The sequence below is a fragment of the Galeopterus variegatus genome, unplaced genomic scaffold (assembly GCF_000696425.1).
Source record: "Galeopterus variegatus unplaced genomic scaffold, G_variegatus-3.0.2 Scaffold174, whole genome shotgun sequence".
In the NCBI taxonomy this organism is placed as follows: domain Eukaryota; kingdom Metazoa; phylum Chordata; class Mammalia; order Dermoptera; family Cynocephalidae; genus Galeopterus; species Galeopterus variegatus.
Window position 1 is genome coordinate 780,028 of NW_007726285.1, and position 16,172 is coordinate 796,199.

Consider the following 16,172-nt stretch of genomic DNA (forward strand, 5'->3'; position numbering starts at 1 on the left):
CCGCATCCGCGACACAGCGGACATCCTCCTGCGCAGGGACGGCTCGGTGGGCGCGCGGCGGGAGCCTGGCGCCGCGGGTGAGGCCCCTGACGGGAGTGCGGCCGGCGCGGGAGGGGCTGCGACCCCCGCCCTCCTTCCCTGTCCTGCCTGGGGAGCCCCCTCCCCCAAGTCTGGGGCGACCCTTCCTTCTCTTAGAACCCCCACTTGGAACCCGTCTCTCCCAACGATTAAGTCGGGGAGGACCGGAATTCTGCCTCTTCGGTCCCTAGTTCTCCCCACGCTGGGGCAAGTCCTCCTGCTTTTGGGGTCTGCAGCCCTCGGACTGTAGTCTCGGCCATCCAGGGATTCCTGGGGTGCACGGGTCTTGTTGCAGGGCCGGACACCTTAAGCAGGAAAAGAAACTGAAATGCCCTCTTTGGGCTCTTTCTCTTGGGTCTGAGGGTGGGGGAGGGGTGGCAGTGCTCCAGTCCCTGCGGAATTGACACCAATGTCCCAGGTTTAATTGAGAGATCAAGGAAAGTGTGTAAAATTTGAGGGACAAACCTGCTTGGTTTTTCTGCTCTGAACGGTCATCAAGAACCAACAATTAAGCCTCGAAAGATACTCGAAGTCTATTCAGAATGGTGAATTTAAGTGATGATTTACTCGCTCTCTTTAAAAAAAAAAAAAAAAAAAAAAAATTATTTTTTTCCCTGGAGAATTGGAGTGCTGGTATGCTGCATATAATGATATTGCCCCAAAAGCTGATATCCTGTTGGGGAGCACAAAGGCAGGCTGTGTGTTTGCTGGAGGAAGGCTGGACTCTCTCCAGCCCTGAGCGCTGTGGGTTTGCAGAAATTCTCATAAGCAGGCTTCTGTAGAGGAGCAGTAAGGACCAGGGCAAAGCCAGATAGAATCAACAGGGAGGGGTCTGCCGTACCCCACTCAGGGGCCATCAATGTTTGTCCCCCAGGTCTTTCTCATTCCTCTACCCAGTTACTACTTCCCTCCATACCCTTGCCATGTGACAATTGCATGATGCTGTATTTTGCACAAAAAGCACCGGTACATTTGACAGGTGGAAATAATAAGAGTAGCACTGATGGTATTATTCCGATTTTACACTCAGGTAGACTTGAGGCTCAGGTGTGCCCACAGTCACTCAGAAAGTGGCAGAATTTGGATTCAGTGCTCATGCTGTTAACTGCTGTGTTACTCTGTCTTTCAAACGCTGTGCTGAGAGGGCAGGAGCACAGTGGCCTGATCTCACCCGCGGGGGCCCGGGAGACTGTGTTTCACAGAGCACTTTTCTCCTGAAGCCCTCTTATACTCCTTAAAGATCATCGCTGGGCTCTAACCCCACCCCCCGGAGATAAATGATATAACCAGGGTCTGGCTCCTGGCACTGCAAAGCAGGACAGGACTGTGGGGAGCCTGCTTGGTCTGAGCCTGATTTCTAAAATGGGGAAACTGAGGCACAGAGTAGCAAGTGGTTTGCCACTGATCATACCAATCAGCTAGAAAGAGGGCTGCTTGGTTCTCCCTGAACTGTGGATGTGTCAAGCTGTGTTTCCTATTGGCCAAACGTTGAAGAGGACTGTATTCAGTAGGGGCGGTCATCTGGCTCCTGCCACCTCTTCCTGGTCATCACTGCCCAGCAGCATTTTCTGGCTGGAGTTCAGGGCTCAGGGTGGCACTATGTAAAAGTTGAGGGTGAGGGGCCAGCCTGGGGCATCAGGAGCCCAATTTCATTTTCTGTTCCACACTGGTTTCTGCTCATAAACATTTCTCATAAAGATGAGTGAGGGTTATGACTTGCTGCCTGACTTGCTGCCTGTGGAAAGATAAAGAAAAATGTATTAAGTTGACCTTTCTCTTCTGCTGTTGCTGGGCTTCTGTGAATCAGCTGAAACTTTAGACCAACTGTCTCCCTCAAGGTGGCTAACCCAGCATTTCTCTGGGACATGAGTGATTAGGGAATTCACTGAATGCCATGTTTATTTCTTCCTGTCAACAGCAAACCAGAGAACATCCGTATTCCACTTGTCAGCTCTTTAGTCTCAGTTTTTGACACCAGTTGAATTTCTCTGTTACATTGGACCCCGAGTACCTGCCCTCTCAACAAACTTCTGGTGAATCTAGGCAGTGAGTAAATCTTTAAGATAACTTATACAACAACAACAACAGCAACAAACTAAACCATATATGGGAGGATGAATATTATCTTAGCAGGCAAGTGGTAATACTTCTTTTCAAGCTAAGAGGCAACATGACCAGGATAAATTTCCTCATCTTTAATCTGAAGACTTCATCATAAATGCTTGGAAGTCTTTTTTTTTTTTTTAAGTGGGAAAATGTAAAACGTTTTAACATGTGAAGTTATTTTTAAGAGGCCATTATTAAAACCTCATGGTGAGGAAAAGGGTTACTTTTCTAATTGGGGCAGGAAACTCCATCAGGCACCACTGCACAATGCTGTGTGCTGAGATGTTCCCTGAGGCAAAGCTAATTTCTTAAAGACATCCTGGTCAGTGATCCGGTGACCCTGGAATGCTCCCTTGGCCTTTGTCTACCTGAAGCTCCAGGGTGCTGCACCCAGGAGGATGGCTGCTCCCTAGTGTGGTGCTTGGTCATCAGCCTCCTGGATATCTCCCGGCTTCCTGGCCCAGATCTGCTGATTAAACATGAGTCCAGTTGATGCTTTTCTTGGGCACCAGACTGTCCACTGAGAAACCCCCTTGGGCAGATGAAAGGTGAACACGGGGTGCTGATGAGGGTCTGTGTTGTCCTCATCAGGATGGGAGCTGGTCCTGTCTTATCTTCCTCCTCTGCCTCCTGCCCTCTTCACTTTTTGATCTCTTTTCTTGCCAACTTTTGTTGCTAAACCTTTTCACAGGCAGACCCCACTCTTGACGCTCATGGTACCCCATGTCACCTGTCTCCTATATAACTTCTGCCCTTCCTACTCTGCCTGTAGTTCTGAGGCCGGCTGTCCCTAAGTTACCCCTAGAGCACCAATGTGACGCTCTGTGGGCAGTTCCTCATTCCAGCTCACCACCACCTGGACACAGGCCTACCCAGCTCTGAGTTTCAAACACAAAAACCATTAAAAGCAGTCTGTCCAGCCCTTGGACCACGGTGAAAGCATCATGAGCTCCGTGGGGACAGCAATTGTCTTTCCCCCTCTTGACCCCAGCAGTGCTGGAGAGCAGCTCCGGCACCTCATGGCCCCCTTCCTCCTCTACCTGGGCCCAGGCATGTGGCAGCATGTGCCCCAGGGTGAGGTGAGGACTATTGGGGAGTGTCAGTTAGAAGCCCCATTGCTCCTGGGCCCAGGAAGCTCACGAGGGTGCTGCTGTGTTATTTCCACGCTGGTATTACTGCATGCATAATGGGCCATCTGTCCTGATTGTGTGTGCTCATTTGTGTGTCTCCAGGTCCAGGGTGCCCCTCCCAGGAGTTGAAGTGGGTCCAAAGCTGTAGACCCACTAGTGGTCAGTGGACCACTGGGGGGAAGCCCTGCCTGTCCCGCTGGCTCCGAGGCCTCAAGCTGGCCACTGGCTCTGCAGCTGGAGTCCCCTGGTTCTCAGATGCTGGGCTGGGTGGGCCTCCAGGTGGCTAGGGATTATCTGCTTAGCTTATTTTTTTTAAAGATGACTGGTAAGGGGATCCGAACCCGTGGCCTTGGTGTTATCAGCACTGCACTCTCCCGAGTGAGCCACAGGCCAGCCCTAGCTTGCCTTTATTTTTAAAGTCACTCTCTGCATATTGTGTGTCAGTGAGTGCTGAGTGGCGTTGTCTAGACATGATGTCCCTAGACTCACTGGGCAGAAGCCAGAGCTAGTTGGAAAGATGAAATTCTGCTTCTGGAGGACAGTCTATTTCCCTCTGCCTGAGACTCCAGCAGCCAGAATGTTTCTGGTTGAAACATGTTCTTTCAACCAGGTCCTTTCCATGTGGCTTCCTCTGCAGCTCTGTGACTCTCCACAAGAGCTGGAGGGTGTCGCCTGCCCTCATAGCCACAGGGCATTCTTGGAGCTCTTTGCTTTGTTACACCCTGTGGGGGGTCTCTCAGTCAATGGAGGACAGTCTATTTCCCTCTGCCTGAGACTCCAGCAGCCAGAATGTTTCTGGTTGAAACATGTTCTTTCAACCAGGTCCTTTCCATGTGGCTTCGTCTGCAGCTCTGTGACTCTCCACAAGAGCTGGAGGGTGTCGCCTGCCCTCACAGCCACAGGGCATTCTTGGAGCTCTTTGCTTTGTTACACCCTGTGGGGGGTCTCTCAGTCAAGACATGCTGTGCAGATGAAGCCAGGCCACCTGTGACAGGCAGGTGCCTTCACCATCTGGGGTGACAACAGCCAACTTTGCCAAGTATTTGCAGGGTAGGCACCAAGCAGCATTGGGCATCCTCTTGTTTACTCCTCTGAGGAGAGAGGCAACATCATCTTGGAGGGGAGAGAGCTGAAATTCATAAAGGGAAAGAGACCACCCACAGTCACAGGTGTGTGGCAGGGGGCTCAGCCCTGGTCCCCACCACTTGCCTGGCTTGAGAAGTCTCTACACCTCTTTGTGTCTTCGACTCATTCTCTGTGAAATGGGAGGGATGACGGCACTGGCCTCAGAGGTGGTGGTCATGTCTGTGCACCCCTGGAATACACCGGGCATGGAGAGCGCCAGCTTGCAGAGTGGAAGCGTCCCAATCCTGCACCTCCGTGCACCTCGTCCAGACCTAACTTGGGAAGCCACACCTAGGGTCTGGTGCATGGGTGGTGCCCCCATGTGCATTTCTTGATGACATGTGATATCTTCTGTCCCTGAGTTCCCACTCAGGTGTTGGGTGGGGCATGGCAGGTGCCTGGCCGCTGCGTGTGTGGGTGGTGTGCCCTGGGTGTGTCTGTGTGTGCAGGGTGTGTTTGTAGATAGCATTCCGGATTCAGTCTCACCTCTGGGCAAGCATTACCTCACAGGAAGGCAGTCCCTCAACAAGCAAATTTTCTCTATTGAAACTTCTGTGAAATTGCCTCTGCTGGTGTTGGCCAGTGCAGAAGACCTCAGGGGACAGGTAGCCCGTGTGGTGGCTCCAGCTGGCTCCAGCCCACCCAGTTGTTTGCAAGTTCTGTACTGCGCTTTTAGGAGGAGAAGGCTTTGAATCTTGAGGGTCCCTGTGCCACTAGCCACCCACCTTCCCAGCCCTGATCCTCCCGTGCTCACCTACCACAACCCTGGTGTCCACGAAGAATCATTTCTCTACCCAGATAGGACAGAGTCAACTGTCTTTAATCCAGTACCAGGGGTACTGGAGTGGTGGGGACAGCTGTGGCTCTCACAGCCCTTAAGGACAGGTTGGTCTGGTCCTGGGATGTGGCCCATTTAAGCAAACATGTCAGTATCAGCCACAGGAAGAATGCAGGGCTTCAGCTCTGATCATTAACTGTGACTCCTCAGAGGGAGTTTGGCCTACAGGTAAGGCCAGGCTGGGTTAAGGAGGAAGTCCTCCTGGAAAAGGCACCCTGGTAATTAGGCAAATCAGCACGTGCTGGGAAGTCCAGGTGACTTGGAGAAGGGCCCAGTAGCCAGCTTCACTACAGTCTCTGCCATTTAAACAAATCCTTCTTCCTTCCAGTGCATCTCTCTCCCCGGGGTTGGGGAGCGGGAGGAAGGAGAGTGTATAGGTTTCCTGTGGCTGCCATGACAAGTTACCACAAACTTGCTGGTTTAAAGCAACATAAATTTATTCTCTTACAGTTTAAGAGATCAGAAATCCAGAATAATCTCTCTACCTTAAGGTCAGCTATTAGCAACCTTACTTCCATCTGCCGCCTTAAGTGCCCCTTGCCATGTGACGACGTATTCACGGGTTCTGGGGATTAGAACTGGACGGCTTTGGGAGTCGTATTGTGCCGGCCACGGGGGGTGACAGGAGACTGGACCCCCCTGCTCACCTCCAATTCCACTCTCAGCATCACCCCCCCCTCCACCCTTCCTTCCTTCTTATTTTCGATGCATTTCAAGTAAATTGCACTTCCCTAAAGGCTTCCACATGTGTGTTATTAACTAGAGTTCATTTGTTTATAGTTTCTTCTGATGTAAGATTTACATACAATGAAATGTATGAATCCTAAGTGCACATTCACTGATATATCTTTATAACCTTAAACTCTGTTGTGAAGGCCCCACTCCTGGGAAGCTGTTAAAAATACCCGCCTGTCATAGTCCCTCACCCCAGATTCCAGTTCAGTAGATCTTTGCAGGGCCCAGGAATCTGTTTCCAAAGCTGCCTAGTGCCTCCGATCATCACGTGAGTTCTGGAACTGTATTCCCACCCAATGCTCTTGTACTGGAGCAGGTGTCAGGGCCTGCAGGGTGGCCTGTTACAGATCTCAGGGTCTCAGCCCAGAGTGTCTGATTCAAAAGGTCTGGGGTGAGCCATTTCCCAGGGTGCTGTTGTTGCGGGTCTGCTGCATGCTGGGTAGCTCATTCCATCTTCAGGGGCTCAGATGCTCAGTGAGGGTTAGGGTGTGGGCCCTGGAGCCAGGCTGGCCCTGGGTAGAATCTTGGCTGGGTGACCTTGGGTGACTTCCTCACCCTCTCTGGGCCTCGTGGACTGGGGGTAACAGCAGAAGCTGTGATGTGGGCCAAGAGCCAGGACTAACTGAGATAGTCGCTGAAAAGCCAAGTGAGTTGCTAGGCAGACTTCCTCACCCTCTCTGGGCCTCGTGGACTGGGGGTAACAGCAGAAGCTGTGACGTGGGCCAAGAGCCAGGACTAACTGAGATAGTCGCTGAAAAGCCAAGTGAGTTGCTAGGCAGGAGGAGCACCTTCTCAGAATCTAATCCTGTCACCACCATCCATGGGGTCTTCCTGGAGCTGTACCCAGGACACGCTAGGCAGGGGCTGGGTATGCAGGTTCAGCAAGAGCAGAGAAGCCAGGACCCTCCCCATCAGACCTTTGTGAAAATGCAGAGGATTCCTGAGTATTTATTGCTTTGGGGCTCAGGGAGGTTCCTCAGCCAACACACACACCCCACTTGGGTCTTCATTGGAATCAGTGCCTGGTGGGCCTGGGTTCCTGCTACAGGGTGGCAGGGGACACCTCCTGGGAGCCCCATGTGGGTGGTGGGTGAGTTTAAGGAGAAGTGGGTTGATAGCCCAGGGATCAGCCAGGAGGAGGTATACACCACAAACACGTGGATCCCTCTGACCCAAAGAGCTCTGTTTGCTGAACCAACACAGGTGTCCCTGGTTTCTGCAGGCATCTTTCCCTCTGGGCTCCTGTTTGCCTGCTCTTACCAGCTTGCTTCTGAAGGCTGATTCTTGGTCTAGTACGTTAGGTTTTAAAATGTGTTTCTTGACTATGGAACAAGCGTTTATTGATAATTTATCAGTGCCAGACACTACATGCATTTTCATTTAACCCTTTCAATAACCTTTGTGGTAGCTGTGATCTCTGTTTTTTAAAAGGGAAAGGTGGCTCAGAGGAATTCAGTAAGTTGCTCAAAGCCACATGGGTTCTTTGACTTCAGACCACCGAGTTCCCCCTGTGACTTGTGACTAAGGCTGAGGTGGGTGCTGTGGATTCTCTCTCCTTCTCTCTCACACAAACAGATTTCTTGACACATCCATGTGGCTTCAAATTCAGAAAGTGTGAAGGGATCACAGCTAAAGTCTCCCTGCATCCTTGTTCTGGATATGCAGTGGGGCTTCTCACAGCAGCCAGAACTATCAGCATTTTATGCACATGCCAGCATGTGGGCAAATGCGTCCCCTTCTGAACTCAGGGGCTGCACTCTGCTTTTCCCTCAGTAGGGGTCTTGGGTCACCCCAGCACAAAGGACGCCGCATTCTTGGTAATGGCTGCTGGGTGTCCCCTGCATGATGTCTCCACGTGTCTTCAGTGGACATTTGTGTTTCTAGTGTTTCGTGGTTAGGGAGGATGTGGCAGTGAGCTATTCCATAGGTGACATGCCGCACGGGCGTGCCTTCTGGAAGCAGCCTGCTATGTCAGAAGGTGAGAGAGGGTATAATTTTGCAGGTTGCCTTTGCTGGGGTTGTCTACCAGGAATGAGCACACTGTGTCCTCCTGGCCTGTGAGGCCCTGGCTGCCTCCTGCCTGCCTGCTCTCAGAGCACCAAGCCTGGGAAGCAGAAAGGCAAGGAGCCCCTCTGCCCTTCCTGCCTTCACTCTTGGTTGGTATTTAAGAACTCTTGGGGGTCCAGACCTGGAGGCAGCATAGTGTAGCCAATGCTGCAGCCTCCCCCTGATGTGTGAGGTCTTCCTCTGGGCCATGGTGAAGAGGGCAGTCTTACCCCGCATCATGCAGACAGCTCAGGCTCCTCCACGGCTATTCTCTATCCTGACCACAAGGGGCAGGGCAGGAGCCCACACCCTTCGGCATCACTCCTTGGGAAGCTGCATCTGCTGCCCATCTTGTTCTCTGAGCTAACACCATGAGTTAGATAGGGCAGGTGTCGTCTTCGTCCTACAGGTGAGGAAGCGAGGTGAGAGACACTCGGAGCAGACAGCCACAGGCAGCCGGAATCTGACCTCATCCAAAGCTCCTTAGTCCCCACAACCCTCTTGCCAGGGAGGCCAGTTTGCTCCTTGTAGGCAGAAAGGGGCTGAGCTGCCAGGTAGCCTTCGCCCACTGCTCACCTGCCCGCAGAGTGTATGCATTTCCTCTCGAAGCTGTGAAAGTCCCATAGATGTCTCTCCTCCACAATTGTTTCAAAGAAAAGCCCCAGCTTCTCGATTTCTCCTCATTTGTTATATTACACAAAAGAAACCAGAGTGGCTTTCCACTTCTCTTGGCAAGGACGTACTTCCCTGCAGGGAGAAATAAGCACTAAGAGGAGTCTTAGCCCTTGGCAGAGCTTGGGAACGAAGCCGATGGGAACCAGGTGTCCTGGTTCCAGCCCCCACCCCAACATGGCACCGACAGACCTGATGAGGACCCCTCGGTCCTCACTGCCTCCAGCTGCTCTCCCCTGGAGAGAATTTTTTAAACAAGCAAAAGATAGTTTGCATAATTCTATGTGACCGCATTGGCAACACATTTATGGCAGCTCTGCGCAGCTGTACCTGGGATGCTAGGGGTGGGTGGGAGAAGAGTGCAGTCTGGGGTCTGGCGCCCATGCGGGCCCGGCTCCACCATTCATTAGTCCGTGGTCTTGGGTAAATTTCTCAACTTGCCTGAGCCTCAGTTTCCTCATCTGCAAAGAGGGAATCACAGCACATCCCAATTTGACTGTGCAAATTGAGGCCATGATAAATTATTGTTAGTTTGTAGCATCTGAGCAAAGGCTGGGCTCTGGCTGCCCCTGAATCTCACTGAGCCAGAGGTTGCTCATCAAAACCCAAAGACTCCCCAAGTCCTTGCAAGCTAAAATACAATTAGATTCATGAACACTTAATTTTGGTACAAAATTTTTGTTAACATATGGACTATTTAAGCCAGGGACACAGCACTAAGATTATTCCAACCAGAAAGTTGCCCGTTGACGGAGGGTGCGTGCTCAGTCTGTGCAGAGCGCTGCAGGGCTGGTCGGCCCAGTCAGCCCTTTCTGCCTTCCCTCCGAGCAACTCAGGGCACTGGTTGCTTCCAGGAAACACCTTTGTTCTGGGTCTGATTTCTTCCACCTCCTCACTGCCTCTGTCCAATCTTGGCTACAGACTTTTATCAAATGCATGGCCCCACGAGGTTCTGTCCATCCCCTGGGGACACAGTCTCCCCACAGTGTACTGCTCACTGCTCACTTTTTTTTTTCCTTTTTGTCTTTTTACTGACCGGTAATGGGATCGCAACCCTCGGTGTCACGCCCGCACCGAGGACCGGCAACGGATCGCAACCCTCGGTGCTGCGCCCGCACCGCACCGTGCTCAGCCAGTGAGTGGGAACCGGTCTCCACATGGGATCTGAACCCTCGGTGGGAGTGCTGCCGCGCTCCCAAGTGGCGCACTCTCCAGTGCGCCACCGGGCCGGCCCAACTGCTCACTTTTTTACTAACTCCAGTGATGTGGGGAGTGAATTGTTTTCCATTATGTTAATGGACCAGCCCAACACAGACTCCCTTTATCTTTGGCAATCTTCCTGGTTCTTGATGGCATTTCGAAAATATTTGCGGAGTTAGCAGGTTTGCTTAGCAGACAATCTCATGGTATAGTTTTTTGTTTGTTTTTTATATCTCACTTCATTTCCAGAAAGAATCTAAGGCAGCTGAAGTTCACATCCTGGCACAGCTCCACCTGCACGCTTATGCCAGGCAGGCTGTGTGTGGAAGTGCACCTCACCCGGCATGGCTTCTTGGGAGGCCTGGGGGAGGAGGGTTGGGGAGCAGCCTGGAGCACAGATTCAGGGGCCCCCCTGCCTGGCCCTCCTGACTCCTGGCACCACCACTTACTAGTTGTGACCCCTTGGAGCAGACAAGTTCACCCTTCTGGGCCCCCCTTTCCTCGTCTGTGAAATGGTTACCGGGTTGTGTATGGGTTACAGGAGTGAGCACTTGTAAGATGCTAACTCACTCAGTGCTCTCAGGTTTAATGCATAAAATGCAGAGAGTTCAGTGTCCACCTGTGCTTTAACCTGGCGACTCTGATTCTCTGAAAGAGGCGCTCACAGTCTCCCCAAATCAAGGGGTTTTCGGTCAGATGCCAACCTGCTCAGTTCAGCTGCCAGGAGCTCTGGAGCAATGTCCATCATCTCCTGTGAGCCCAGTTTCTCATCTGACTCTGCTGTGATTTGGGTTCTGGGCAGCTGGAGTGTCTCATTTCAGACCATGGCATGAGTGTCTTTCTTCCAGACCTGACTTCACAGAGCTGCTCCCTCCTTCCTTCTTCAACCAAGCATCCCTTAGGGCAGGCCCCCTCAGTGCCAGGGACTGTGGCTGCTGTCCAGCCCCAATTTTCCCCTCTGAGTGGTCACCGTGGAGTGTAACTGCCAACAGCAGCCCTCTGCAGCCCTGCCTGGTGCTGCTTCTCGCTGAGCCTTGTAGGTGCCCATCCAAACGACCAGACGGCTTGGCTTGTTACAGGCTTTCTGGTGTCCCGATGGAGATCTTGGGGACATGCTGTGCATCTGTGAAGGGAAGCAGAACTAAGGGGGAGGCAGGTGGACAAGCAACTGGGGTCCCAGGGGTGCCGACACACCTTGACACACTGTCTTCTCTTGCAGAGCCCACGACAATGGTGGTGCCACCAGCCAGCTCGGAAGCCCAGGTACTTTCAAAACAATTTTAAGAATTAATTGATACATGTTAAAACTTACCTGCATAATCGTACGATGTAAAGTATAAAGCATATAAAGTTATACAGTTATTTCAGCGGAGCAGGACACAGGTAAATCACCCAAAGGGCTTAACTGAAGGAGCTTCATGAAGAGCTCTTTGCAGAAGGCAGGCAGCCCAGTGTGAGGGCTGCTCCCGCTCCTAGGCCAGCAAGAGGGGGCAATGGACCAGAGGAAGGGAGCAAAGGAGATGTGGCCTGCAGGGTTGGCCTCCTGGGGCACAGAGCCTGGGCAAAAAGGAAAACCAGCCCAATGACCAGTGCCCAGGAGTCCCTGCACAGCCCAAACTTGAACCTCACCAATAGGGCATCTTCCTGTGTCTCCCTCCTGCCCATCTTCCTGCCCCCAGGAAATGTCCTGAATTTGATGTTTTATCATCCCACCGCTTTTTAAAAAACATAGTATTATCACAGTACCTGTGTATATATTAAACATAGTGGCATACCAAAAGGTGAGGGTGGGCACACACCCAAAGAGGAGAATTTAGAGAGAATAATAAAACCAATGAAAAGTTTGTGTGCCTTTTCTTATCACCACATGCTGGCAATTGTCAATGATAAGATACCCTCACCACCTTGGAATGCTGCTATTTAAACAACCTTGCCTAGGTGTGCTTGTGAGCTCTGTGAAGACAGTATTGTACTACATATAGTTTCCTGGGATTTGAGGGGGGAAAAGCAATGTATTTCAAGATTCACCTGCATTTCTGTGTGCAGCTGTTAGTCATCCTTTTTCATGGCTGCATAATATTCTAGATAATTTATTTTTTCCAAAGTCCTGTGCTCCCAGTGCTGGGAGGCTTCCAGAGTCCCCAGACAGAGGTGCAGTCCCTGTCTGCCACCCCAAACACTTTCTGAAGGATGCCTGTGGTTATGCCTCTTAAAAATATTTACGAGGACCTTTGTATGGAGAACTCCAATCTGGACTGTTCTCAGATACCATAAATTAACCTGAGAGCCCCATCCCAGCAGAGAGGGTTGGAGAGCTACTCAACATTCTTGATTCTTGCTGCTGGATCTCACAACACCCCTACAGCCCCTCCAGCTCCTGGGCTGACACCCTGGCTGGCTAGCTGTACCTGCAGGCTCCTCAGTTTCAGGCCCTGCTGTGGACAGCAGGGCTGGAGGACCTGAGCCTCTGGCCGGCTGTCCAGATTTTTCCTTATGGGAAAACAAGCATTCTTTGCTTCCAGAGAAGGTTTCCAGTGACTTGGGGCACAGAAAAACCTCTAGTGAAGCAGCTATCAGATAAGAGGTGCAGATTAGTGTTGACCCTTTTGCTGATGTGATGCTGGCTCAGGCCAGTGGCTGGGATGTAGACGGAAGGCACAGGTGGGCGGGCGCTGCTCTGTGCTGTACTGAGGTGCTGGGTGGCTTCCCTACTTCTCCTCTTAGCCTGCCCCGCTCCATGGGGTAGCATGATCTCCACTGGAGAGATGGTTGGAGCCCTGTGAGTAGGATTGGCAGGACGGTGTGAAATTCAGTTCCCACCACCACACTCTTTCCTGGCACCTGTTGCTGGGACCGAAAAAGAGTTGTTGGGAATTTGTGGGGACTGTGTCTCTTGCCAGCCCTATCCCCGCCCTACCTCTAACCCCCTCTACCCATTGTTGTACCCAGGAGGGGCACTGAGGTTGCTCTCTAGAGACCCCCTGATGCAGGAGACTCCACCCTAGCCCTGGCCCATGCTGCTGTGACCTCTGGCCTTTGATTCTAGGATGTGACTCTCCTTGCCTAGAGCAGAGATAAGAGGATGGTGGCCTCCAAGGACAGGCTGAGGCTTTGTTCTCATTGGAGCCTCACTTTTCTCACCAGCCCCCTAAGCCAGGGGATGACCCCTTGCCTGGCACTGGGGTCTTCTAAGGCATTTCTGCAGGACAGAGAAGGCTGTGTTCCCCAGCCCTATCCCTTACCCAGTGCTGGCCTTCACCACCTGCTCCTGTTCTGCCCGCCTCCGGCTCCCTGGACTCCCAGTGGTAGGTACACAGGAAATGAGAGGAGAGGCCAAAGGACCCCCCTGCAGGGCCACTGAGGCCAGGTAGACTCGGGCAGTGGACAGTCCCCTCCTCCCCCACAGTGCAGCACAAAGCTCAGATCACAGACCTTGAACAGATCCAAGTTCTGAGTCCAGCTCAGCCAGCTGGAGACCTCCAGGCCTCTGTCCCCATACGTATGGAGCGAGAGCACTGCAGGACACACAGAGGGAGTCACACACAGAGCTCAGTGGGGTCTTACATAAGGAGAGCTGCTGTTAGTTTTGTGTGTGTGTGTCTTTTCTACCTGTGCCCTAAAGGGAAAGTGTGAAGCCCTTCAAAACACAAAGACACAGTGCTATGGAGATTAGGAGCATCCTTGTTACTGTCCTTCTGTGTCCATCTGACACTTCCCTGTCTGAGCACAGCCGACTGTCCCAGGGGGACAGGTGGGCCCTGAACAGGGAAAGTATTTGAAACAGATGGACATGCGGGCCATCTCCAGACATGCTGCACAGAACACTGCTTCCCAGGATGTTAATGGTAGACTGAAAACAGAAGGTTCCCTGCCCAGGAAAACTGGGGAATGCTGAGTGAAGAGACCTCCACTGTGAGACCACACTGGTTTTTAATGTGCTTTAAAAAAAAAAATTATTATGGAGAAATTCGAGCATATACAAAACAAACAGAATAGTACGGCCCCCAGCCCTGCTGAGCTCCCGCAGTTGCTAAGTCACAACCCTTGCCTCTGGGAATCCATACTCTACCCACCCCCCACTCAGGCACCATTATTTTGGGGATTTTTTTTTCCAGGCTAAATTTACATACATTGAAAAGTTAAATGCATTTAAGTGAGAGGGTATGATTTTTTACACATTTCAAACTTTATTATGTATAGTTAAGCAATTGTTCTAGCAGCGTTTACTAGATAAACTACTCTTTCTCCTTTGATTTAAACTATACTGTTATATTACATTATAGGCTAATATTTACTTAGGTTGCCGGTCTTTTTTTAAATCAACTTTACTAGGGTATAATTTGCACTTTAAGTGGGCAGTTTCATGAGTTTGCGCAAACACCGTAAACAAGATGTGGACTTTTCCCATCACCCCGAAAGTTTCCCTGTGCCCCCTCCAATCCCACCCACCCCCGGCCCAGGGAACCACCGACCTGCTTTCTGTCGCTGAGGGTCAGCTTGTCTTGCCTGGAGTTTCACGCAGGCGAGGACTTTCTGTGGGGCCCGGGCTGGTGTCTTGTGGCTTCTCCCTGCTTTGTAGAGTTTGTGTTAATCACCTATCAGTGGAAGCGCTTTTGGACTGTCCCCAGGTCTGGGTGTCACGAGCATTCCCACAGGAGTCTTGTGTGGGTACGCATTTTCTTCTTTTCTGGTTATGTACCTGGGGGACGAGGGGCTGCATCTCGCGGCAGATGCATGTTTGCTTGTAAGAATCTGCCAAACTCTTTTCCAACGTGGCTGTGCTGTTTGGGGAACATCCTTTTAAAGGTGTCCACATTTTGCTCGTACCGTGGAGTGCCCCCTCCGGGCTCACGGCTGGAGGGTCCGGGCGCTGTCGTGAGCGCGCTGTCGCCTGTCCCGCAGGTGGTGCAGTCTCTGGGCTTCGCCATCTACCGCGCGCTGGACTGGGGGCTGGACGACAGCGAGGAGCGTGAGCTGAGCCCGCAGCTGGAGCGGCTCATCGACCTCATGGCCAACAACGACTGCGACGACGGCGGCGGCGGGGCCGACGAGGGCTACGGCGGCCCCGAGGAGGAGGAGGAGGCGGCCGAGGGCGGCCCGCGCGCCGTGCGCACCCTGGAGCGCGCCATGCGGCTGTGCGCGGCGCGCCTGAGCGAGCCCCGGGGCGCGCAGACCCACTACCAGGCCGTGTGCCGTGCGCTCTTCGTGGAGACGCTGGAGCTGCGGGCCTTCCTGGCCAGGGTCCGTGAGGCCAAGGAGGTGAGCGGCCGGCGGGGCGGGGTGGCCCACCACGTGCCCGGACCCGCTTCTCCGCTCTTGCTGGCACTGTCCCGAGAGCTTCACATGTGGTGACTGAACATGAACACCTTCTTACCGAGTTTTGCAGAGAAGTTAGGTAACTGTCTCCCAGCCTCTTCCCTCGGGCGTCTTTCCTGCACCCCTCTTTTACATCTGCAAGAAGGGGGGTGTCCCCCTGCTACTCCCCAACCTGTCTAGGCCCCCTCCTGAAAATTCAGCCCTAAAGGCAGCCACTTCCTACCACCCAAGAACCACACACAGATTCATCAGTGGCTTGGAGCTTAGGGGTAGTGTGGGGGGCGTTTGCTGTGCCTACAACAGTCCAACCCTGCTGTCCCGCCACCCCTCTGAAGCTATCCCCATCTCACAGATGAACAGATCCGAGTAGGGCCAGGGTCTAGCCCAGCTTCCACACTGGAGGTCCTCGCAGCTGTCCTGCCTCCTCATGAACCCAGACTTAGGAGCCGACAGTCTCCTCCCTGGACTCTCTCGGCCTCTCCCTGGAGAACTTGGTGGTGCCTGGGGGGAGCTCATGTGTTTCTGTGACGCGGGGTCTTGTGGACCCTGGCCTCCCATCAGCATCTCACAGATGAGAAAATGGGGACCTCAGAGAGGTCGGGGGATCTGCTTCATTCTCTCTCTCTTAGATGGCAGAAGGTGTTTTTGAAGTTAACTGACTCTGGCCCCTGGTTCCACCCTAACCCTCTGTGATGCTGCATCTGTCTTTTCCTCTAACCAAGGAGAGTTCCTGGCCAGCTAACCTGAGCCCTCTCTCAGAGATGGGTCTGACTGTTGGGGCCTCTTGGGCGCCACTGCTATATCCTATGGCCCATCCTCCATCTTCCTCACAACCTTTTTGGCACCTTGGGTATGTTCTTTTTTTTTTTTTTTTTTTTTTTTTTTTTTTTTTTTTTTGACCAGCAACGGGATCCCAACCCCCGGGG

At 52.5% G+C, this 16,172-nt stretch overlaps 1 protein-coding gene across 1 annotated transcript in view; it reads left to right on the forward strand.

Moving 5' to 3' along the window:
* Nucleotide 1: 1 nt before the first annotated feature.
* The window catches only part of SPIRE2 (spire-type actin nucleation factor 2), a gene marked incomplete at its 5' end in the record, with an annotated part of 29,481 nt that continues 13,310 nt past the window's right edge, over nucleotides 2-16,172 (forward strand). The window contains 3 exons of the mRNA XM_008563571.1: nucleotides 2-77; nucleotides 11,150-11,193; nucleotides 14,833-15,189. Of these exons, the coding sequence (XP_008561793.1) occupies nucleotides 2-77; nucleotides 11,150-11,193; nucleotides 14,833-15,189 (477 nt within the window). The remainder of the gene's footprint in view (nucleotides 78-11,149; nucleotides 11,194-14,832; nucleotides 15,190-16,172) is intronic.